Source organism: Bos mutus, chromosome 7 (genome assembly GCF_027580195.1).
Source record: "Bos mutus isolate GX-2022 chromosome 7, NWIPB_WYAK_1.1, whole genome shotgun sequence".
Taxonomy (NCBI): domain Eukaryota; kingdom Metazoa; phylum Chordata; class Mammalia; order Artiodactyla; family Bovidae; genus Bos; species Bos mutus.
Genome location: NC_091623.1, coordinates 70,505,694 through 70,529,987, shown reverse-complemented (window position 1 = coordinate 70,529,987; position 24,294 = coordinate 70,505,694). Strand labels below are relative to the sequence as shown.

Sequence of the window (24,294 nt, the reverse complement as noted above, 5' to 3'; positions counted from 1 at the left end):
CCAATGAGTCAGCTCTTCGCATGAGGTGGCCAAAGTACTGGAGTTTCAGCTTTAGCATCATTCCTTCCAAAGAAATCCCAGGGCTGATCTCCTTCAGAATGGACTGGTTGGATCTCCTTGCAGTCCAAGGGACTCTCAAGAGTCTTCTCCAACACCACAGTTCAAAAGCATCAATTCTTCGGCCCTCGGCTTTCTTCACAGTCCAACTCTCACATCCATACATGACCACTGAAGAAACCATAGCCTTGACTAGACGGACCTTCGTTGGCAATTAAGTGACGTCAAAATTTCAGATCATAATTATAATTTTCATGCTTATGAAAAAAATGGATTAAGTTCTAAGATATAAGAACACCTTACATGTAAAATTATCTCTGCTTGGCCAAATCGGCTTGCCTGTATTTTCTTTCACAAAACATTTGGTCTCAATTGTAGATTTCTTTCTTAAAAAATAGGTCAGAAAAAGTTCAAAATGACATGATGGAATATATATTTGTTTGGAAAAATGATCTGGTTATTGCCATGGCAGCTATATTAAATTTTTAGGGTTATGTGATATAGTTTTTATATTAATACCATCTTTGAAATTTATTGACATGATGTAACAGCTTCAATGGTCACATTACATCCTTGAAAGCAAAAATGTACAGACTAGTCAAGATTTATGCAGTTTCTAAGCAGGACAAAATTATTCAACTTAAAGGAAAAATATACATGTGTTGAATTTTAATTATGCCATTTAGAATACGATGTGTGTTGAATTTATGACAAGAGAAATGTAAAGATGGTTTATAGAAAAGAGTCTTAAATAATGACACATATCTTGGTAAGATTATTTAATTTTGCTTTCTAAGGAAAGCAAAGGTCAGAAGCAGGAGTTATGAATGAGAGAATCTTTGTCTTCAGTCTTCCCTCTGGTGTGTGAAATTGTTATATATATTTACTCTTGCTGGGAGTCTGGTTTATAAATGGTTTACTGATCAATTTGTTAATTATTAAATAAATTATAGTTATAGGTATTATTGTTTCTAATGTTTTTATTGAACAATTATTTCATCAGTTGCATTCCTTCCCCCTTTAAATTGAACCGCAGATTCTAATGTTAAATTTTTTTTCAAATGAAGTCAATTTTTTTTTTTAGGGTTAATATGGTAGTTGTTACAAGGGTAATTATGGAAACTAAATATTTCTATTTAGATAGAGAAAAAAATAAAGTCTGTGACTCTTCTTGTGATTATACTTCCTTGGTTTTATAAGCCAGTTTTGAGTAATTATATCCCAAGCTCAGAATTGTTCTGTAAAATAAATATATCAAATTCTGATTCTTTTGAGGATATAGTAGTAGTAGTATTTTCCCCCTTTAAACTATTATTTTAACATAAAATATAATGTGGTTCAGTAAAATGAGATAAAAATGAAATGATGTGGAAATATATTTTCAAGTTGAAATGTGCCTCAGTTAATATTTTAAACATTGAGTACTTTGGCATTTATGTTTTTGATTAAAAATAGTTATATAGAGGATTTTCAGAATTAGTTCTTCTTTGGTGTTCTTTGTATTTAAGATTACGGGGCCACTGAACTACAGAAAAAGAAAGTTTAATTTTTCTAATAGTTATCTTTTGTAGCTGCATGTCCGACACTATTCTCAGCTCTTGTTTTATGCCTTATTTTTCTCAATCCTAGCACAGGGTGTTATTCTCTTCTTACACATGAAACAATGAACGTGGGAATATTAAGCAGTTTGCTCAGAGGTACCCACAGTTCAGAGTCACACAGCTGAGATTTTATTCCTGCTCTGCCCAATTCCATTGAATACTGAAACACCCTGGAGTTGAAAATTCTTTATCATTTTCTTCTGTAATTAGTTTTTCAGCAATACTAAAGTAGAGGGAAATTTGTTTGGAAAGGAAAACTTAAACCCATCAGTTAAAAAGCAACAATAATGGCGCTATTAACATTTAGGGTTTTCCTAGTGGCGCAGTGGTAAAGAATCCGCCTGCCAATGAAGGAGACACAAAAGAAGCTGGTTCGATCTCTGGGTTGGGAAGATCCTCTCAAGGAGGGCGTGGCAACCCGTCCCAGTATTCTTGCCTGGAACATTCCATGACAGAGGAGCCTGGTGGGCTAATAGTCCATGGGGTTGCAAAGAATCGGACACTACTGAGCAAAGCATAGCAGCAGTGATGCTATTTATTGAGCACTTGCGATGATTCATGCACTTACATGAATCATCTCATTTCATCCTCACAAAACCCTTTTGCAGTTGCATTCACATCTTCCTCATCTTACAAATGAGAGACGTGTTTTGCGTAGGATGATTACACAGCTCCTAATCGCTGAATCCAAGACTCAGACCCAGTCTGTCTGATTATCTTCCATGACTGTGTCTCCTTTTCATTGAAATCTGAATGTAACCATTACATATCTACATAATTGAATTCACTTTCAATTACATGCTGTTTAAAAATATATTAACTGTTGAAGAGTTTATTCTTGACTTAGGTCTGTTCTGCAGCTTGGTAGGTATGAATTTGTACAGATGAATTTGTACAGATTTGTAATTGAATTTGTACAGATCTAATGAAAAAGTATGTGACTTATAGTTGTTATTCTAAGCATGTCCCCCCCACCCTGTAATTGGATATCAGAATATTTTTATAGGTACTCAAAACTGTTGTTATGGCTTTTATCCTTCTAGGTTCCAGCAACCAAGTTTTTATATTTAAAACATGTTTACATAGTCATCAATTCATAGGGTCATAGAAGTTGATCTGGAGGATCCCCAAATTATCTAATTTAACATCCATACTTCACGTTGTAGAACTTATGAAGTCAGGTTAAGTGACTTATCTACATCACAGAGTTAGTACTGGCTAAGCAGAGTTAGAATCCAGGATTCCTATTTTGTAGCTCATGTGCCAATGAGTTAATTAGGAGATACGAAGGCATATGCCTGAAGAAAGTAAATAATGCCTTAATTTATAAAAACGTTACCATTTACAAAGCAAGTGGTTCTACCTGGTGAGTTGATTTAGTGTGACAGTATACTTTCCTTTTAGTAGTAAAAAATGGTGGCATCAGGGTTTGATCAAAGCTGAAAAGAAACACTTTAGAGTATTAATAACCATTGACTCACTAAATCCAGAATGTTTATGTCCACCGAACTGAAACACTCAGCTATCCAATGTAATCTGGCCCACATAATCTCTAAGCTAAAAATATCTGTCTTATGAAATAAACAAACTGAAGGTTTACTATTCCAGTTTACTTTTCTAGTGGTCATGAAAATGTGATCAGAGATATAGGCAAAACCAATACAACAAAACACAGTTGCAATCAAATATAAAATCAAAGTCCCGTAAAGGGGTCACAGGAAACTCAGGGTCCTTGGTTTCAGAGAAGAGGAAATAAGAATGAGATCAGATAATTCAGAGACCCAGAGAAGCCTATCAGTCTTTAAAGAGAACCTCAACAGAAGTATATAAAACACCTCAAGGATTCTAGCTCATCATCCACAGATGGGTCTCATCTTTTCTTCATTCAGTACTCTCCTATCTGAATGTATAGAATTCTGGCAGTAGTTCCGTGTGTGTGTGTGTGTGTGTGTGTGTAAACACACCCCATTTGAGACTCCAGTAAATCTGCAGACTTTCTTCCCAGAAGATTACTCACATGCTCATCCATCATTTTCTTGAGATTCAAGGTGTTTGTAGCCTTGCCTGGAACTTCACTATGCACCCTGGTGTGAAAGATCTCTTTCCGTTCTTTCCTTTCAGCTCACAGATGCTTCCTGTGGAAAGAAAGGAATCCCGAGTCTTGTCTAAAACGAAATGTGCGTGTTCTAACAGTGTGATAATTAGGTGGTTGCTTTGCTTTGGGTGTTGACATATGTCACACCCCCACTAGCCAGAGGATTTGCAAACCTGGGGCCCTAGACGTCCAGGTTTACTCCATCTCTTGGTTGGATTTCCGGGGAGTCCTGCCTTAAGGACTTGACTGCCTTACCAGGAACACAGGACTGTCTCTGGGGGGAAGGCAGCGAACCTCAGTGCCGGCTCCAAGCTTGCCAGTCCTTTGACCCAACTGTGTAAAAGGAGCTTTATTAACAAGCCCTAAAGAAGGCTTCGGAGAAGGCAATGGCACCCCACTCCAGTACTCTTGCCTGGAAAATCCCATGGACAGAGGAGCCTGGTGGGCTGCAGTCCATGGGGTCGCTAGGAGTCGGACACGACTGAGTGGCTTCACTTTCACTTTTCACTTTCATGCAATGGAGAAGGAAATGGCAACCCACTCCAGTGTTCTTGCCTGGAAAATCCCAGGGACGGGGGAGCCTGGTGGGCTGCTGTCTGTGGGGTCGCACAGAGTCGGACACGACTGAAGCGACTTAGCAGCAGCAGCAGCAAAGAAGGCTTAACAGACATGGGCTACTTCCATTTTTCTGAGGTCCTTGATATATGGAAAAATGAAAAAATGCTGAAACAGGGTTACAAAAACAGTGGTATACTTTAAAATGTTTACCTTTAACAACTTAATGCTTTTAATACCAGCAACATATAATTGTGCTATTCATAAGATAATTACAGGATTTATAAAAATGTTAATTTATGACTCACTTCAGGCAGTGTGGTCTGGTCAAAGGACCCAAGATCAGAGAGTGTGAAGGCTGCTTCCTTTTAATCCTGTGGGTCTGTCTCTGTGATTGCATGTGTAACTTCATTTGGAAATGACTTCAGAGGTCTCAATTTGAGGCTCTTTACATAAATGAGGCGGAATGGCCCTGTTGGCACCACCTGGAGGGGATCTGCAGGGAACTCTTCTGCAGGAGTAACTGGGATTGCCCAGAGTCCCTGACCTTCTCCTCCGAGCCCCTACCCTTCACAAGACGCCTGTGCCCTTGACTGGAGCTACAGCAGTACAGTCAGTGGCCTTACCCTGCCTCTCTTCCAAGGATCAAAATGGACTGTCTGTGCCATGCCAGGGTTCCAGGGATGGTCATCTGTTCTCCCCAGGATGATTTCAGCCCTTATTATGGTACTTCAAATTCCTTTTGAGGGCAGACCCCCTTCCAAGCCTCACTTGAAGATGAAGTTCTAGATGCAAATATTCCTTCTAGGAGCAGCACCTTGACCTACATTCACTAGGTATAAATCTCAGCTTCTGGGAGCCTGATGAGGGCAACACTGGGCCCAGGAGAGAGGGCTGGAAGCGTGATGGAAGGTAGAAAAAGTGCCACCTTAAGGAAAGACTCTGGGCTTCCCCAGTGGCTCAGATGGTAAAGGGTCTGCCTGCAATGCAGGAGAACTGTGCTCAATCCCTGGGTCAGAAAGATCTACTGGAGAAGGGAATGGCTATCCACACCAGTATTCTTGCCTAAAAAGCTCCATGGACAGAGGAGCCTGGTGGGCTGCAGTCCATGGGGTTGCAAAGAGTCAAGGGATAGTAACAGTGATCCCCAGCTAGGGGTAGATTTGGGGAGTGGGATGGGAGGAGGGGCCAACAGCAGAAAGTTAGGTATCTGCCAGGTTCTGAGTAACTTCTGGCCTTGCTGTTGACTGAAGTCTATATCCATCTGCTTTTCACTGACCTCAGCTCTGCAGAGACAATTAGGCATTTGTAAAGGAACTTAAATGTTCTTACCAAAAAAAAAAAAGATGAAGTGATGAATGTGTGTTAAGTAACTAGATGGGGAGGAAATCCTTTCACAGTATATATCAAGTTACCACCATGTATACTTTAAGTATCTTACAATTTTATTTATCAGTTATACCTCAGTAAAACTGAAATTTAAAAAAGAAACAAAAGACTATGGGAAAAATAATAAAAGTAGTGTCAGTTTTTTTTAAGGGCTTCCCTGGTGGCTCAGATGGTAAAGAATCTGCCTCCTATATACAGGAGACCTGAGTTTGATCCCTGGGTTGGGAAGATTCTGGAGAAGGAAATGGCAACCCACTCCAGTATTCTTTCCATGGAGAGAGGAGCCTCTCAGGGGGCTACAGTCCATGGGGTCCCAAAGAGTTGGACACAACTGAGCTATGGATCAAATCGTGAAATCGTGAGTGTCCATTTTAACTAGTGAGGAAAAGCATTTCCTTTTTGGAAATGCTGCTTTCCTTAAAATTTTCCAGAATATTCAGCCCTGCCTGAGATGTGTGGACCTGCCCAGAGGGCAGAGTGACATGGTCCAGCCATTAGTGTTTGGGTACCTAGAAGGTATCTGTATCCTTCTAACTGTCCATCTATTCATCCAACCAGCCACGCACTCAACCACCCATCCATCCACCCACCAAACCAACTAACCAACAGACATTGATTGAACTGAGCTCTCTATTAACCACTAGGGAATTAATAGGCAACATGACAGATTTTATCTTTGTCCTCATTGAGGTTATAGCCTAGCAGATTTTAATTAAACATCTGTTTAATGCTGCCTTCACAGTCCACAAGTTGTTTAAACAATTGAGATGACTTAAAGAGCTTTAACTTTAGCTCTTTAAGTCTTCATGTCTTTTTTACGCTGTAAAAAATTGTAATGGATTACTCTTCCTACATTTAGGAACCCCATTCTAGACATCAAATGTGCAAAGACTGGATAGGAAAATCTACAGAGAGTCATGCCAGGATGAACGTCTTCTGATTTGTTTAAGTGTTTATCTCTTCTGCATGCTGTGCTGTGATCAGTCACTCAGTTGTGTCCGACTCTCTGCAATGCTGTGGACCATATCCAGCCAGGCTCCTCTGTCCATGGGGATTCTCCAGGCAAGAATACTGGAGTGGGTTGCCATCTTTCTTCAGGGGACCTTCCCGACCCAAGGATCGAATCTGCATCTCCTGAATTGGCAGATTATTTACCACGGTGCCACCTGTATCTCTCCTGCTACTGCTGCTGCTGCTAAGTCGCTTCAGTTGTGTCCAACTCTGTGCGACCCCATAGACAGCAGCCCACCAGGCTCCCCCATCCCTGGGATTCTCCAGGCAAGAACACTGGAGTGGGTTGCCATTGCCTTCTCCAATGCATGAAAGTGAAAAGTGAAGTTGCTTAGTTGTGTCCGACTCTTTGCGACCCCATGGACTGCAGCCTACCAGGCTCCTCTGTCCATGGGATTTTCCAGGCAAGAGTGTGGTGCCATCGCCTTCTCCGTGTATCTCTCCTATTGAATGGTAAATTGCTTGAAGGTAGGGCCTGGGTCTGCAGTTTTTTTTAAACCTGCACTAAGCACAGTGGCTGGCACATAGTGGATACTTTCTAAATGTTTGTTAAAAGAATGCCGTCTGGGGAGTCAGAAGTCTCATATCGAGGCTCGCCACTGCTGCTATGATATTCTGTTCTTGGCTGCATCATCTCCTGGGTCTTGATGGGGAGGAGCTCTGTGCAAACCAATGTGTTCATTCAGTCCTCTGCACAACTGTGCAAACCTTCCTTCAAGAACGGTTCCAAGAAGCCAAAATTCATCCCTCTACCATGTTTCTTGCTCCAGGACAAACCTGGAATTTCACTCAGGTTTTCCTGCAAGCAGTTACTTGTTCAGTTGCTCAGTCGTGTCTAACTCTTTGTGACCCCATGGACTGCAGCATGCCAGTCTTCCCTGTCCATCACTATCTCCTGGAGTTTTCTCAAACTCATGTCCATTGAGTCAGTAATGCCATTCAGTCATCTCATCCTCTGTTTTCCCCTTCTCCTCCTGCCTTCAGTCTCTCCCAGCATCAGAGTCTTTTCCAATGAGTCAGTTCTTCACATCAAGTGGCCAAAGTTTTGGAGCTTCAGCTTCGGCATCAGCCCTTCCAATGAATATGCAGAGTTGATTTCATTTAGGATTAACTGGTTCGATCTCCTTGCAGTCCAAGGGACTCCCAAGAGTCTTTTCCAACTTGGGAAAACAGCAAACTCCCCTCAGGACCACTTGATCTAGGCCTGTGTTAGCCTCCACACTCTCACTTTCTTGAGCGCCCTGAATCTAGGGTTTATTTTGTTTCCTTGTTTCTCCTGTGATCCAGGCCATGATGGTGTAAATTGGGAATTGAGGGCATGTTTGGTACTGTCCCAACTTGACGTAAGGAATGTCACCTAAATTATTTAAGATCTGAAAATATGTTTTCTACCCTCTACAGATGGTCACTTTCCCCTTAATAAAGCATGTCTGACAGTCACACTTTATTGGTGTGGCTAGGAAGAAAATGTCGTAGACTTGAGAAAACATAATAATTCAGAGAGTGACACATTTCAGAGAAGAAATAAAGCTGTAGGCTACTTTGAAAAGAAAAAAAAAAAAAAAAAAAGAAGTAAAACCATAGGAAACCATGATTTCATTGGAACAAACATTCTGCGTCTTCAGAAAGTTTTTACTTAAAAAAAGAGGGTGACCTCTAGGGCATGGTACATGTGTGTCTATACATTCGTGGAAGTCGCCTCTTTCTGATTTTTTAGGGACCTTCTCTTTGCAAACACTCCCCACTTAGTACCTTGTAAGTTTTTAATACAGTTGCTAACATAGCAGTTTGCACGTAGGCTTTGGTCAGGCTACTTCTTGCAAATCGTAGCTACCATGCTGAAGTATAAAATCACTAACCATTTTCATCAAGGTCTAAAGGTCTGCATAGTATCATACCACGTGGAATTTTTAAACCAGAAATTTCTACCGCAATAAGGGTTAAATAGCACCCCGTGAGATACCATATGGAGAATTCAAGTGCTTGCCACAGTGCAGTCACTTTACTGTGTTTTTTTATAGCTTTCAATCATAGAACTATTTAGTACACTGTCATAGATAATTTGCACATCCCAGAAGTTCACATTGGTAATAATCTAGGATTATTTTAACAAAACAACAGTCCCCTTTCCTGTTTGGTAGATAACTAAGGCTTTGTTTTTCCAAGTATGTTCATTCAAATTTCCCTGTGGTTTTATTTTCCAAAATTGATGCTTTCTCACATGGAATACATTATTGTTTTGTTTTGTTTTGTTTTAATCTACCTCTCATGGATAGAATAAAGGATGGTGAGTGCTGTGCGTGTTCGCTAGTCAGAGTCTGAGATCAGTATCAAGGCAGGATTCTCTGAGGCTCAGTGCTGAGATCTGGTTCCACCGATTCTTTTTCTTCTCAACAAAAGTGAAAGTGAGAAAGGAAAGAAAGGCCAGAATGGGAGGGTGGCTGGAAACTGCGGTGTTTTACTTGTTCATCTCAGTAGATGGAGAAAAACGTGGTAATGCTGAGAGCTGCCCTTTGTTTATAACACACACAATTCATGGCAGCAGTCTTTATAGGCTTCCCTGGTGGCTCAGACGGTAAAGCGTCTGTCTATAATGCAGGAGACCTGAGTTCGATCCCTGGGTCAGGAAGATTCCCTGGAGAAGGAAATGGCAACCCACTCCAGTACTCTTGCCTAGAAAATCCGTTGGATGGAGGAGCTTGGTGCAGGCTACCGTCCATGGGGTTGCAAAGAGTCAGGCACGACTGAGCGACTTCACTTCACTTCACTTCACTTCACTTCAATGGCATTTAGCAAATGTGAGAAGATACAAGCTTTCTTGATTACTTAGATCTAAATGTTTATTCAAGCTTCCCTGAGAGCTTTTCTTCATTTATACAGAGTTCTCTCCACTGGACAAATGTCCATTTTTAAGTGTGGACTCAGTGTATATGAAACAAGTTTTCACAGCATCCAAATTCATTTCATTTGGTCAGGACTTCTTGTTGGTGAATTTAATTAAAACTGGATTTTTAAAAAACTGAGTTGAAGCAATATTTAAATGGATGGCTTATATCAAAAAATTTTATAGTTTATGAAAGACATTAGTGCTGATATAAAAAAAAGAAAAGAAAAGGAATGGAAAACAAATTGCCACTTGAAAATATTTCCAAGACTGTTCTTAGCAGTATAGGATTAGCAGTATTTTCCTTTTCAGTGTCGATGTTGTATGGACACTGGAGACAGTTGTGCACTGTGAATATTACTGCTGCGACGAAGGAGAAGGGAAAAGATATAGGTTTGCAGCCGAGCCTGAGGATGGCACCAAGCCAGTGCCCTGAAAAATGGCAAACATGTCACAGCTAACAGCTGGACGCAAAAATATTTCCCTTTAATTTGGATGGATAAAATTTTTTTCACAGCAGGGCACTCTCAGAAGAGGACAACATCAAAGAGGGCGGGTCTCTTCAGTCAGACATCAGCTGGCTCCAGAATGGAGCAAAATGAATGAACTGTCAGGACTTTTCCAGCATGTAGGCTTCTGCCAAGTGAAAAGTTGAAGGTTCAGTGGCTTGTTCGGATCACAGACAAAGTCCTGATAATGCAAGCCTGATTCCCCAAAGTCTCCCCTCCGATCAGCAGACAGGATGTCTGAAGAAGCTTCTGGGTTGATGGATGGCAGACTTTGTATGGATGACCACTGCTGTCCTCGGAGATAAGGGAGATTCACCAAGTGCTCAGTGGCTCTCGGGAGCTCTCAGTCTCTGTGCTGGAATCCTCAGTCACCCACTCTCCTCTGCCAGCCTGCAGCATAACAGCCACTGCCCCAGAGTGTGACAGAAACACCCATTTCATCTCTGTCCGTGCCCAGCTCTCTGAGGCAGACTTCACAAATACCACCACCGGTGTTTTATGGTTTATTGACACTTTTCAACTGTTTTTCTGATTACCATATTTCAGTCTTGACTTATATGTTAGTATTATCTGCAAACTCAACATAAACCTCTAATGATTTTCTAATATTTCTGGAACTTGATGAATGTGAATTGACAAAGTACAGTATATAGCTTTATATCAGCATTACTGAAAATACGGCAACGGTGTATATAACCATTACTCATTTCTTTTATGGGGCATTTATTACTTGACCTTTGAAACCTCAACTCAAAACCTTAGCATTCCAATGTACTCCAAACCAGAAGGAGAGGGAAGAGTTTTCTTATGAAAAATAGCAATGAAACAACTTAATTCTAATGGAGAGAGAAACTACTGAAATAAAAAAAAGTGTAGTATTACATATTTGAGGAAAAAAAGTGGGAAAACTGAACACAAATAACTCTGGTCACACTAGCCAATATTTGCTTTAAGGAAGAAGCTTTCATTTTAAAATGTGTATCTTCCTCCATAGATTTATACCCTAGCCATTTTTTGATGGTCCTTGTCATAGCACATGGTCAGCAGGAGGAGAGTGGTGTCTTTATCCAGTAGTGCATGCTTGCTTTGTGTAAATTTGACTAATGGGTTAAGTAATTCTCACTAAATTGGTATTTTCTCTGAATGATAGGAGTTTGTTTTATAAATGACGTTGTTAATTATTATGAACATGTTTTATAGCCCTCATTCTTACATATTAAGAGTTTTAGGCAGTTTTAATGAAAGAGTTCTACTAGTTCTCCTTGATAGGACGAGTGGGATGTGATGAAAGCAATAGTCACATGGTGGCCTATGATTCAGGAACATTTCCTCCTTGTCACACAGACCTGCTATGTGACTGTGGGCAACTCATCTCCCCTTTCTCAGCCCAAAGTATCAGATCTGTAAAATGGAATAAATGTTCCAGTCTACCTTCTAGGTCAGTTATAAGGATCACTGAAGGTTGGGAAAGTATTTTATAAATCAAAATACCACCAGATGCATATGACCTGGTCATTAGCTGCTGTTCTTTCTTTGTGTTTAGGTGGTGGCAGATGCTTCACTCCTTTGAGAGTATTGCTTTGTGGTCTCTATTCTCAAGGCTGGATTTAGCTGGAGTTGAGAGTTTACAAGTAAAAAGGTTAGGAGACCACAGTGGTGTGGTCCTTGCTGTCCTCCTCTCTGGATTGGGAAGCAGTACCCAGAAGCCGTGGCTGACAGTGCTCCCTGTTGATCTGATTCCCCAGGCTGCCATCCACAAATGTCCCCTGCCCCTCATCCAGGTACATTTGACTGCACAGAAAGCTCATGTACCTGGACCTTGTTCAAGGTTCATGTGCATATGAGATACTGTGAGTTGGGGCCTCTTCTAGCTAGAAATGTCAGTGTCTTCAGAAGTCAAGCAGTTCTACGTGGTAGGTATTGTTCAGTAAGAGGGCTGAAGCCACAGCAAATTAAAACACTTCCTAGCGGGCGACAGTCCCATGGGTTGCAAAGAGTCAGACATGACTGAGTGACTGAGCATGAACAACCTGTTAGTTACAGAAGCTCCAGGAGTGCTCTTAAAGGTGTGGTAGGTACCTGTGTTTGTGTTAACTTTAGCAAATGGAAAATGTAGGACTGGAAAAATGCTTCCTTACTGTTTTTTCTAGAGAATATTCACATTTATCCAGCATTTTCAGTATTTTATTTTTTGATAGACTCATCAGAGGAACAAAAACATAAATGACTGGCTTATTGCTACACCCCATCTATGTTATTTCCAACTTTTTTTTTTTTCTCTCTCTCTTTGAACAAAAGTTGATTTCCTGATGTGTACAAAGCTTTGTGTAAGATACTGATGGGTAAAAGCTTAAAATATTAAAAATGCATTCCTGCCCTCAGTGAGCTTGCAATCTTCTGGTCTTATAATCTTAGCAATAATGAGTTTCCAAACGCTGCACATATTATCCTGTGGTCACGGTCCATGAGCAGGTTAGTAGATGAAGCCTGGGCTGACGTGTCCCATCTAATGTGATGGCCTCAGAATAAGCTAATGCTTTTTGGACTCTTACTGTGTGCCCAGCACTGATTTAAGTCCTTCACCTACACTAGCTCATTTGATTTTCATATGAGCCCTATGACTGGGACTGTCAGTAGCATCATTTTTTCAAAGAAGGTCTCACCTTCCTGAAGAGTTAAGTAACTGCCCAGAGTCACTTGGCCAGCAGACATGAAGCTGTGATTGTAACTCACACACATTGGAGCTGACACCCACAGGCATGCTCTTAACCTCTGCCCTCCACCCCCTCTCCAGTTCCTATTGACTAGGATGACTTCTATTGCATATTTTCATTAGTAATACTTTAGAAATTCCCCTCTAACAATTATAATATTAAAAGTAAAGTCTTTTATTGAGCAATAAAGGTATTGGGTTTTTTAACTTTTCACAGTTCAGTCAGGAATTATTCTTGTGTAAATAGTTGCAAAACAGATTCTCACCTCTTATCTTCTGATACAAAGAAATCTCACAGTAAAACATTTTTATCTATCTTTGCAAACTATAGTTTTCAATTGAGTTTCTCAAATTACTAATACACTTGATTATTGAAGCCCTCATTTTCTGAATTTAACAGAAAGATGGGGCCATCTAAGGTAGTGTGTGGAGAATAGGTAGAGAAGATCTGAGAAACCATCTTTGTGTCTATTCTTCCCTGGATTCTCCAAGTGCTGTGAGAGGTCTTAAAACAGTGCTGGGTTCTCAGGTCTAAACTGGGAAACTCCCTAAGACCTCTCCTCAACCCTTTTCTGAGGGCTTCCCTGCTGGCTCAGATAGTAAAGAATCTGTCTGCAGTGTGGGAGACCTGGCTTGATCCCTGGCTTGGAAAGAGCCCCTGGAGGAGGGCATGGCTACACACTCCAGTATTCTTGCCTGGAAAATCGCTATGGACAGAAGAGCCTGGTAGGCTACAGTCCATGGAGTTTCAAAGAGTCGGGCATGACTGAACGACTAAGTACAGCACATGGACATAGACACAACTGTTTATTACATTTTAATCATCTTATGAAAACCACCTTTGCATTTCATAGACTTGAAAGAACTTAAGTTCAAAAAGATGTAATATTTTCTTTAAAAAGCCCTGGTGGTTAGCGCTTAGAATGGATTTTTAATCGCATTTAGTGGTGGTTTCTTCTCAAGTTTTGAATAAAATTTGAGATCTTTAAGAAGCTATTTAATTATTGTGAGAATTCAGTTCACTTCAACGTATTTTGAGTTCCTCCAATGTGTTAGGCCTTGTTTTAGATGTTTGGGTATAAAATGTGCACCCTCACCTTAGCTTTTTGGGGGGAAAGCTGAAGGATACCGGTGTTTCAGTATAGGACCAAATGCTGCTGTCTGGGTCCTTGGCATAGGGACCTGGCACGGTGTGGAATCACAGGAGAGGGAGCCTGAGACATCTCCCTGCTAGCTGAAAACTGGCTAAGCCTTTCAAATACAACCTTTGGTCTTTTCTTTTTCCTCTGTTTCATGCCAAGATTCAGAGAACCAGGTTCTGGGAGGAGTGGATTAATGTTTAATGTTATAATTTAAGTTTCTTTTGTTTAAGGTTCTTGGCTCTCTTTATTTGTAGTATTGAATGAGGTGTGAGGAGGCCTCATTGTGCCTCTGACTAGAGTCTGTTTGTTGAAGTCCCTAATTTCTGGGCTTCCCTGGTATCTCAGATGGTAAAGAATCTGCCTGCAATGCAAGAGACCTGGGTTCAGTCCCTGGGTTGGGAAGATCCCCTGGAGAAGGGAATGGCTACTCACATCAGTATTCTTGCTTGGAGAATCCTCATGGACAGACAAGCCTGGCAGGCTATAGTCCATGGGATCACAAAGAATTGGATACGACCGAGCAACTAACACAGCACTATACAACTAACTTTTGGAGACCCCTTTTTCTTATGTATATAATCGCTCCTGGGTTTTCTTGTGGTGTCAGTTCCAGCACCCACCGTGGATACCCTACTCTTCATCATTCAAGATCCCTTATACAAGCTGGACTAGTGCATTTGGCCCTGAGTTGCCCTCCGTGATTGGTTGAATCCAATCCGAGGGTGCAAACTCCCAAGAGAAACTTGCGAGAAACAAAACTCGCAAGAGAAACAAAAGCTGTCTGTAAGCTGATGAGGTTAGAACTGGTGCTCTCTTCCCTATCTCATTTTCCTGACCTCTCAATGTGGCTGTGGTACTCAATGGTCTAACAGAAGAAATGGAAGCTTATCTGGCAGAGGAAGTGCTCTGTCTGGCATTTTTCCAACAAGGTCCCCCCTTCCCTGCCAGCCCTTGGTGATGTCCCAGCGCCTGCATCAGAGAGCAAAGGTGAGGTTTGTTGAGGTGGTGGGGTGCTTCCTGATGAGCTTTCTTTGTATCTGTTTTTAAAGTAGACTCAGGCAACTTTTATCTGATTTTATAGTGTAATTACATTTATGACGTCTTTGAATTAAAATGGACCCCTTGCTTTAAAAGACTATTGAAAGCCCTTCTGGTAAAAATAAATGAACGCTCTGCTCTGCTCTCCCACTCCCTGGAAAACTATAGCACAAAATGCCTGCATCCCAGTCATATGATGGCTTCTGGGCTGTGAAGGAGTGATGGACATTTGCAGTGTTTCCAGGCCATCAGATCAGATGATTTTTCTTGAAAGTGCCCCCAGCTGTAGCAGATTGATTTTCAGGGGTAGAAAAATTCCTTTACAGCAGGGTTTACCAACTTAGGTGCTTCATGAGGCTGAGCAGCTAAGTAAATGAGTGAAGTAAGGAACAGCTAAGAATAGGGGAGGGTAGGGAGGATGGGGAAGGAGAAAAGCCCATGGCTGATCTCAGGGTGCCACTTTGAAGGTGACCTAAGTTTCCGTGGATTAGTCCTAGAGATTGAGGACCCATCTTCTGATTTTTTTCCTCAAGAAAAATTAAAAATTAGATAGAATTTCCAAAATTTTAAAACACTTGTGGAAAAACAAAATTGGTCAAGCATTCAACCCAAGAGTCACCAGTTTGCAGATCTTGTTTTAGAGATACAGATTGCTCAGAGCCACCCATATACGTAAATTTCTATCATTCAGAAGATGTTTTTCTCTGTATTACGTTAAAATGGGCCCAAGTCAGTCACCGCTGCTGCTGCTGCTAAGTCGCTTCAGTCGTGTCCAACTCTGTGCGACCCCATAGATGGCAGCCCATCAGGCTCCCCCGTCCCTGGGATTCTCCAGGCAAGAACGCTGGAGTGGGTTGCCATTTCCTTCTCCAATGCATGAAAGTGAAAAGTGAAAGTGAAGTCGCTCAGTCGTGTCCAACCCTTAGCGACTCCATGGACTTCAGCCCACCAGGCTCCTCCGTCCATGGGATTTTCCAGGCAAGAGTACTGGAGTGGGGTGCCATTGCCTTCTCCTAGCTTACACTATTTCTGTGATGATTATTGTTGTTAATGTAAGTTGGCAGCATTCATAAATGACAAAGCCGTGGATAAACCTCTCATGACCAGCTTATTTAAGACACAACACTGGTGCGGTTTTCACTCATGTTCTCATTTTTTAACGATTTATTTATTCTTGGCTGCACTGGGTCTTTGTTGCTGTGCAGGCTTTTCTCTAATTGTGATGAGCGGGGGCTACTCTCTAGTTGCAGTGTTTGGGTTTCTCGTTGCAGTGGCTTCTCTTGTTATGGAGCACAGGCTCTAGGCTCATGAGCTCAGTAGCTTTAGCTCCCAAGCTCTAGAGCACAGGCTCAAGAATTGTGGCACACAGGCTGGGTTGCTCCTAGGCATGTGGGATCGTCCCTGATCAGGGATCGAATCCATATCTCTCTTGCCTGGAAAATCCCATGGATGAAGGAGCCTGGAAGGCTGCAGTCCATGGGGTCGCTGAGGGTCGGACACAACTGAGCGACTTCACTTTCACTTTTCACTTTCATGCATTGGAGAAGGAAATGGCAACCCACTCCAGTGTTCTTGCCTGGAGAATCCCAGGGACAGGGGAGCCTGGTGGGCTGCCGTCTATGGGGTCGCACAGAGTTGGACACGACTGAAGTGATTTAGCAGCAGCAGCAGCACTGGCAGGCAGCTTCTTTACCACTGGGCCACCAGGGAAGCCCTGCTGTTCTCATTTAAAGTGGTTTAGTGTTCTAGGAAAGTAAGATTGTAGCAAAGAGTGCAGTTCCCTGATCTTCAGGATTGCAATGAAGTCTTTCACATAGTGGTTTTCAGTTAATGGCATGCATGGTTTATAATGAGTGACAGTTTGTGTGATCATTATCTCAACCACATGTGTGGCATTTCAGTAAATATTATTGGTTTGTAAACTATAAAAATATCCTTAAAAAGGTAAGAATGAGCTCTCCCCTTATCTTTCTCGTCCTGTTGATACAGGATAAAAGAAAAAGTACAGACCACAACCAGGGGTTTTAAAATAGCAACAAAGCAATCAGAAAGGCAATCAGTGGGTGCATATTACTGAGAGTTTTCCAGGAGGATAACACAGATAGTTTCTAACTTTGGGTAAGATAATCTGCTCCTCTATTTTAACAACCCATGCCAAAATTGATGTACACAGAAATAGATGACTAGACTTTTCATTTATTGCTTCACTTTGATTTAAAAAACCGGAATAAGTTCAAAGTATAATATATAAATGCCAAAAAAGAGAATGTTAACACTTTGTCATATTTGCTTCAGAAACTTTTTTTTCTTTAAAGAAAAATAAAGCATTTCAGATATATGTGTGTTCCCTTTGTTATCCTTCCATCCCCTTCTTTCCCAAGGCCAGGACTCTGATGAAGTTAATGGTGAATCCTTCCAGCATGTTTATTGTAAACAGATACAGATAGATAGACATATTGCTATCTGTATATTACAATATACACTATATTAAAATATACAATTGCATTATTTTGTATATTTTGAAATGTTAACAAATGATATCATATGCATTAATCTGCAACTGATTTTCTCAATCAACATTATGTTTTTGATGTTTTGATCTATATCAACTAGATCTGAATACAAACAGGTTTTGTTCATTCATTTTAAGTGTTTAGTACTTTTTTGTTGAATACATAAACCACAGTTAGTTTATTCTTCTGATATGGATATTTCTCTTTTTTATACTTATTTGCTATTAAAAGTTGTGTTCCAGTGAACACCCTTGAACTTTTCTCCTTAGGCACAGGTGTCAGAATTATATTGGAGTAGTTTCCTAGAAGTGAACTTGCTGAGTCACAGGAAATATGCATTGTCAAGTTTATTTCAGCATTGCCAAAATGTTCTCCAATATGACTGTGCCATTTTATACTCCCTTTCAGCAATGCTAGGACTAGCTTTGTAAAACAAATATGCTTTCTACAGTTTCGAGGGGTTCGCGTTACAAAATTTAACCCTTTTCCTTCCAGGTGTCCTGTGTGTTTCTTTACGTGTGTTTCCCCTACCTCTAGCTTCCTTAGAAAAAACAGAGCAAGTATAAAACTATGGTGGTTCATATTCATGGAGAATAAAGTGCACAGTTTTCAGCAAAACTATGCTTGACTCAAGGATTCTTTCAAGGAATTTTTTCCTAAATTTGACTCTTACTTGCATTCTTACCATTTGAACGAATTCAATTTCTGACCTCTTTGACATTTTCATTGGTCCTGAGGAGATTATCTAAACACTGTGTAAGATTTTTTATATTTTTCTTCTTATTTTAAATCTTTTGAAAGGTAATGAAAACAAAATAACTCTTGGTCTTGGCATTAATAAATCTCCTCAAATTCCTTAACATTTTTAGACCTGTTAGGTATCTATCTTACAGTTACATTTTAGCGTCACACAAATGTAGATGTTGGTGCAGCCTCCAATAACAGCTTCTCGACCTTGAAATTGTTGCAGCTGCTGTGGACTGAAGTCTGCTGAAGCATTTCCCCACTTGTGGTTGCTTGTCTCCCAGAAGGACAAATGTCAGCCCGTCTGGGCACAGGGACAGTGTCCTTGTATAGTTCAGATGCATGTGGAATTTTATCTCCCTCTTTTTTAAAAAATTCTTTTACTGAACTCTGAAATGAAAACAAAGTTGAGCTAATGATGGAGATTAATAACAACACACAAATTGGGATGCAGAACTTTTTTGAAAAGTTCCTCTTTAGAGCTTACATGTGGATATAGTGGTTTTTCCAATTTTATTCTACTTTTATTAGGAAAATGAACAGAAATAGGCATCACTGACTGCTGGGCCCTTGTTACTTTTTCAAGAAACACAGTTTAAATGTTTAACAACACAGGCTAGAAAGGGCCCCAAGATGGCCTTGAGCCAAATGCAAAGGTTCATGTTTTTGGCCAGCCTCCCTAAATAACTTCGGCTCGAGGTGCTGCCCATATTAGCATGATGGATCCCATTGAGGAAATCTCACATGCTGAGAATGTATGTTGTTATTACTTGACATTTTATGGCATTTATGAAACTCTTATTTTGGCAGGGGGGATAAAAGCAATCATTACATTTGGATTTTGAAAGATCCCTCTGGCTGTACTTGAGAGACTAGGTTGGAAGGGCCTGAAGCAGCAGCAGGGAAATCTGTCAAGGGACTTTTGTAGTCCTTCAGGCGAGAGAGGAAGCTGGTTCAGGTAGGATGGTGATGGTGGAGAGGGAGAGATGGATGCATGTGAAAAAGTTTTAGGAGGTAAATTCAGCTGGATTTGGTGATGGCTGGGCTCTGGGTGCTAAGGGAAAGAACAGTATCAAGCCTGATTGAGTTTCCTCATTTCTGATGGGGTGCACACTTACGGGATCTAACTTGGTAAGTGGGATTTTTGTCAGGTTTCATGTGAAACAGTGTAATACTGGTATCAGACTGGAGCAGGGGAGGCTCAGCTTCACGGTATGTGCTCAGTGTTTGATACTTTGGGGAAGCCTTGCAAATAACCATCTACTTTTCCTCAAAGCAAGTAGCGTTTTCACCAGGCAGGCAAGAATTGTAGGATTCCTGTAATCACAATATACTTAGTTTAAGGAGGTTATTGCTGAAACAGTGTGGGAGAAAACACTTTTTTATACTTATTTTGGAGACTGACTGGCTAATGTCTGGTGTTCAGATGAGCTAACACTCGGCGACACCCGTGATGTGTAAATGTTAGAGAGTTTAACTTGCTGTTGAGGACATTGGCTGGAAGCATGAAGGAGAACTGCACTTCTCCAAGTGCTTCATAAGTATTTTCACCAGCAGCTGTCATGGAAGGTTTGTTCATGGGAGAGGGACAGGGCAGAGGGCTGGGTCCTCAACATTTTGGGCTCCATTATAGATAGATAGGGAGAAGGCAATGGCACCCCACTCCAGTACTCTTGCCTGGAAAATCCCATGGACAGAGGAGCCTGGTGGGCTGAAGTCCATGGGGTCGCTAAGAGTGGGACACGACTGAGCGACTTCACTTTCACTTTTCACTTTCATGCATTGGAGAAGGAAATGACAACCCACTCCAGTGTTCTTGCCTGGAGAATCCCAGGGACGGGGGAGCCTGGTGGGCTGCCGTCTATGGGGTCACACAGAGTCGGACACAACTGAAGTGACTTAGCTTAGCTGCATAGATAGATAGTGGTATTCAAAGAACTGATGGCTTTGTACAGTGTCACATGGGCTGTTGACAGCAGACTCAAGATTGCGACTTTGAGCCTTTGAACCAGTTTCCTAAAACGAAAATAAGAGCAACAAAATAAGTACCGTGTAATAATCTTACCTAAATAGGAAATCTGTCATCAGGTTGCTTACGGAGCAGATGTATCTACCACATGAAATGCTCCCATTTCCTGCTATCATCCCTAAACTAAGATTTTAAAGTCATTATCTTAAATATAATCTAGGACTCTCTTCATTCTTCTCAGGCTACATTGATTATCAACTATAATCATTCTAGCCTGCTACCCAGTCATAGCTTCTCCAACCATTATATTGATTAGGTTGGCTTCATCTCTAGTTTTATTTGTGGGGGTTAGTGGAAAGATTGGGGGTGAAGACGAATGAGTTCAAGAAAGCCAAAAAAAAAAAAAAAAACAAAACAAAACCAAAAAACAAATCAACTGTTTTAAAATGACTGATGATGATAAAAAGAACTGTCATCACTAAGTCTTTTGGCCCCCAGAATAGAAATGCTGAGCTAAATTAATATGAATGACCTTACTAATTTTAGGGCTGAAATGTAACCAGTGAGGCGCTCCAGGAGACTTGTTCTCTGTGTCTGTTTGGAAAAGAAAAGCGGAAAGGCTGATTAGCAAGAATGAGACTTAATTTCTCAGGATGCTCTGCGGAACACAATCTTACTGCTGATTTTTCTTTAAAAGGCCCAGTTTTGCCATGATCCTTCTGAGAACTGTACCCCTTGCTTCCTGGCTGCCCCTAGGACTGAGGATGGCCTTCCAGAATTGCTGCCCATATATAACTCCCCAATCCACCCTTCCAGATACCCCAGCCTCCAAGGTGCCCAGGGCTGGCCTGGTTTCTGGAAGTGGGGGCTGATTGTTTCTGCTGTTAGCCCTGATTCCAACATCCTGGGCTGGCCAGTTGTTTAGCAGAAGGTTTTTGGTCCCATGCTCATTGCCTGGGATTCCATTACCTTGGATGTGATCTTGAAAGAAAATCTGCTTGAGGTGATCTAAGGCAATAATGATTAGACCGACCTCAGTTAAGACATTTTAAATCCATAGGAAACTTTTCTTATTTTTTTCTTTCCCTTTGCGAGGGTCCCTCTTTTTTGATGACTCCTCTCCTAATAGTTTCAGGTCCTGACAGCTGAAGTCCTACATCTTCTGCGAGGTGAGAGTCCATTTTTTTCAATCCAAATCAGAGTCTAATTTTATCAGTCTGAAACAGCTCCATAATGCGCCAACCCCTGCTAGGTGTCACCCGGCTTGTTGAGCCGACAGTCCCTGCCTCCCAGATGCCTTCGACCAGTTACGTGTTTGAGACGAGGGCCTCTCATGTGGATGTTCCAGCCATGTCAGCGTGGCCTCGCCTCTCAGCTTGCTTTGTTTATCCAGCAGTTCATTACTAAAGAGTAGCCTGTCAAAAAGAGGTTAAATATTCTTTGGGAAACATGGTCACTCACATCCTTGAGATGCCACAAATATGTTTAATAAAGGGAAGATTGGCTTGATAAGAAAAACGTGATTGACTTGCATCACCAGAAAATGTTTTTCTCCTGTTATTCTAGTTGAGTTTCCACAAGCATTCCTGAGCACTAGCAAACCTATGGGCAATAAATTGCTGCAGCCAACACATAAAGACACCAAGGGAAGCAGGGGAAATGATTGCTGATGATTCGTTCTAACTACTTGACCTTCTGACCTCTTCTCTAGATATATGACCAAGATGGGACACTACAGCACTTTATTGATGGTGGGGAACCTAGTAAGTCGAGCTGGATGAGGTATATCCGATGTGCAAGGCACTGCGGAGAACAGAATCTAACAGTAGTTCAGTACAGGTAAAGTATACCTTGATTTACCACTTACAAAGCCGAAGCCCTTTGCCTTGCATATATAAATTCAGGCTTGCTGCTAGTTTTGAAAAAATCCTGCAGAGTCCTGAAGTCCTGAAGAACTCTGCAGGGCTGGCAGGAATTTCTTTTTTTTTTTTTTTTCTGCTAGGTTTGTGATATCTCTCTAGTTCTTGTAACAGTCATTTCTTGAGAATTCAGGAATAAGGATGCTAGGAGAAGGCCTTTTTCACTCACTGCACATGAAAAAGTTACTTCCACATCATCACATGAATGTTCACCATGGCCTGAGTGAGCCCAGTGAACTCACTGACTTGCAGTGATTTCCTCCCCAGCAGATGTGTCCACACGCAAACAGGAGGTCACAGATTCAGCCCACGTCACTTGCTTTCAGTCGCCTTCAGTCTGGCTGTCTCTCAGAGGAAACAGTTTGAGTTGCACAAAGGCATGGGAAATCAAGAAGTCTCAACCTTCCCCAGGCTGCTTTCCTGAAACCATTGTGCTCAACAGCCTTGACTGAGTCATAGTAACCTCTCCTGATCCCTTGAAAGGTGCCAAAGCATTTGGCTGTGGTCCTGCGGCCATTCAGAGTATGTTTCAGGGGGATGGGGTGGTTCCAGAGCACAGAGAAGGCACCAGTCCCCTGAGATATTTTGGCAAATCCCAAAGGTGAGTGGAGATGAGGTGAAGCCTCCCCAGTTCCCAGAGTCTCATAGGGAGGCCTAGAGTGGGGGAGGGGCAGAAAAGCCAGTGGGTATCCCAGATCTAAAGCCACACCTGCCTGATGCACCTGTTGGTCAAGCATTTCTATCAAGTACTAAAGGCTAGAGTGGCAACCCAAAGGCAAACACAGATCCCATAGGAAAAAAGCCCTGCCACGAAGCCTTCTTTTCTCAGAATCCCTCGAAAACATGTGCCATGTAAATATATGACCTCAGTTATAAACAGCCACGTTCCCTTTAGAATCAGAAGCAACTGTTTAACTTTATCAGGCACCACAGACACATCAAAGCAGAAGGAGCCTTGCTCGGCAACTTGGAGTCCTGCTGATGACAATTTCTTTTTTTTTTTTATTTTTAAAAATGAAGCCTTAAAAAAAGAAGCAAACTTTATTCCCCTTATAGGTTAAAGGCTGCACAAATCTGGCTTGCTCTCCGAAGGCCTCCAAATTCAAAGGGAACATATTTGGACAGCATGTGACTCACTGCCTTGGTTTCCTAGGCAGTTATCTTTCATTACATAAGGGTTTATATGAACTTGCACACGATGGTATCTGGTTACAGTCTGTATATGGGCTTCACCCACCTTCCCTGCAGCTGCATCTCTGTTGTGAAGTTTTTATAAAACTCGGAGCTAGTAAAGTAGTAAAGATTGTGTTTGTCTACTCGGCAAGAGATAGTTTGGCTGGTTCCGTCATGGGCACCCTGGGAGCTCTTGAGGAGACTTCTGACTTTGGGTAAATAAGAAACCCCTGCAAGAAAGGTGGGCATGAGAAAGTCGTTACCTTTCTGTCAATATTAAGTGGGTTTTATTGCTCCCTTCCTTATGGTGCTTCCACACTGAATTCTCTCTGCCGATCTGTTTTCGATTACCTCAGATCTTTATAAAATGAACTACAAAAACACAATTTAAAAACTGGCATCCATCACCAGTGACCACGTCCAAGAGTAAGAAAATAGAAAAGTTGGACCCTGAAGAGCCAGCCTAATTTTTATTATACATGAATGTCCTCTTCACAAAAAGTCAGCTGGTTTAGATTCATTCTGTTATGATTTGTAATATCTAAATGGAATTTTCTTCAAAGCGCCCTTGATTGATTGACCCTTAGCTGAACGTTTTGTTTTTATTTTGAGGCTGACAATAATGTTTGTTGGCGTGTGTTCCGCTTCAGCTGCGTTGGGACGCCATGAAGCTATCTTTATGAGTCATCCAACCACAATCCTAAATACATGTCAGCAAAGGAAATATTATCTGAAAAGGGAAAAATCCCTTTGATGTGCTTCAACATGCAGAGATTTCTGCGAGTTTTGGAAGCTCTGCCCGCTTGTAAGGAACGGTGTACGCTTACACTTTTCTTTTTCCCCTTTTGGCCTACTCTGCCTCAAAAGACCACCCATCGCTCGAAAACAGTTCTGCTCTTTCAGCGGCAAAGTGTGTCATTTGGTTTTAGCACATTCATTTGCCGGCGCTGTGTTTATATTAAGGGAAGCCAAACCGAGAGAT

At 41.5% G+C, this 24,294-nt stretch overlaps 1 protein-coding gene across 2 annotated transcripts in view; it reads left to right on the top strand.

Moving 5' to 3' along the window:
• Positions 1–24,294, top strand: part of PRDM6 (PR/SET domain 6) — a 113,670-nt gene that overhangs the window by 55,108 nt on the left and 34,268 nt on the right. For both annotated transcript variants that reach the window (XM_070374082.1, XM_070374083.1), the window contains one exon: positions 21,932–22,059. In XM_070374082.1, the coding sequence (XP_070230183.1) occupies positions 21,932–22,059 (128 nt within the window). The remainder of the gene's footprint in view (positions 1–21,931; positions 22,060–24,294) is intronic.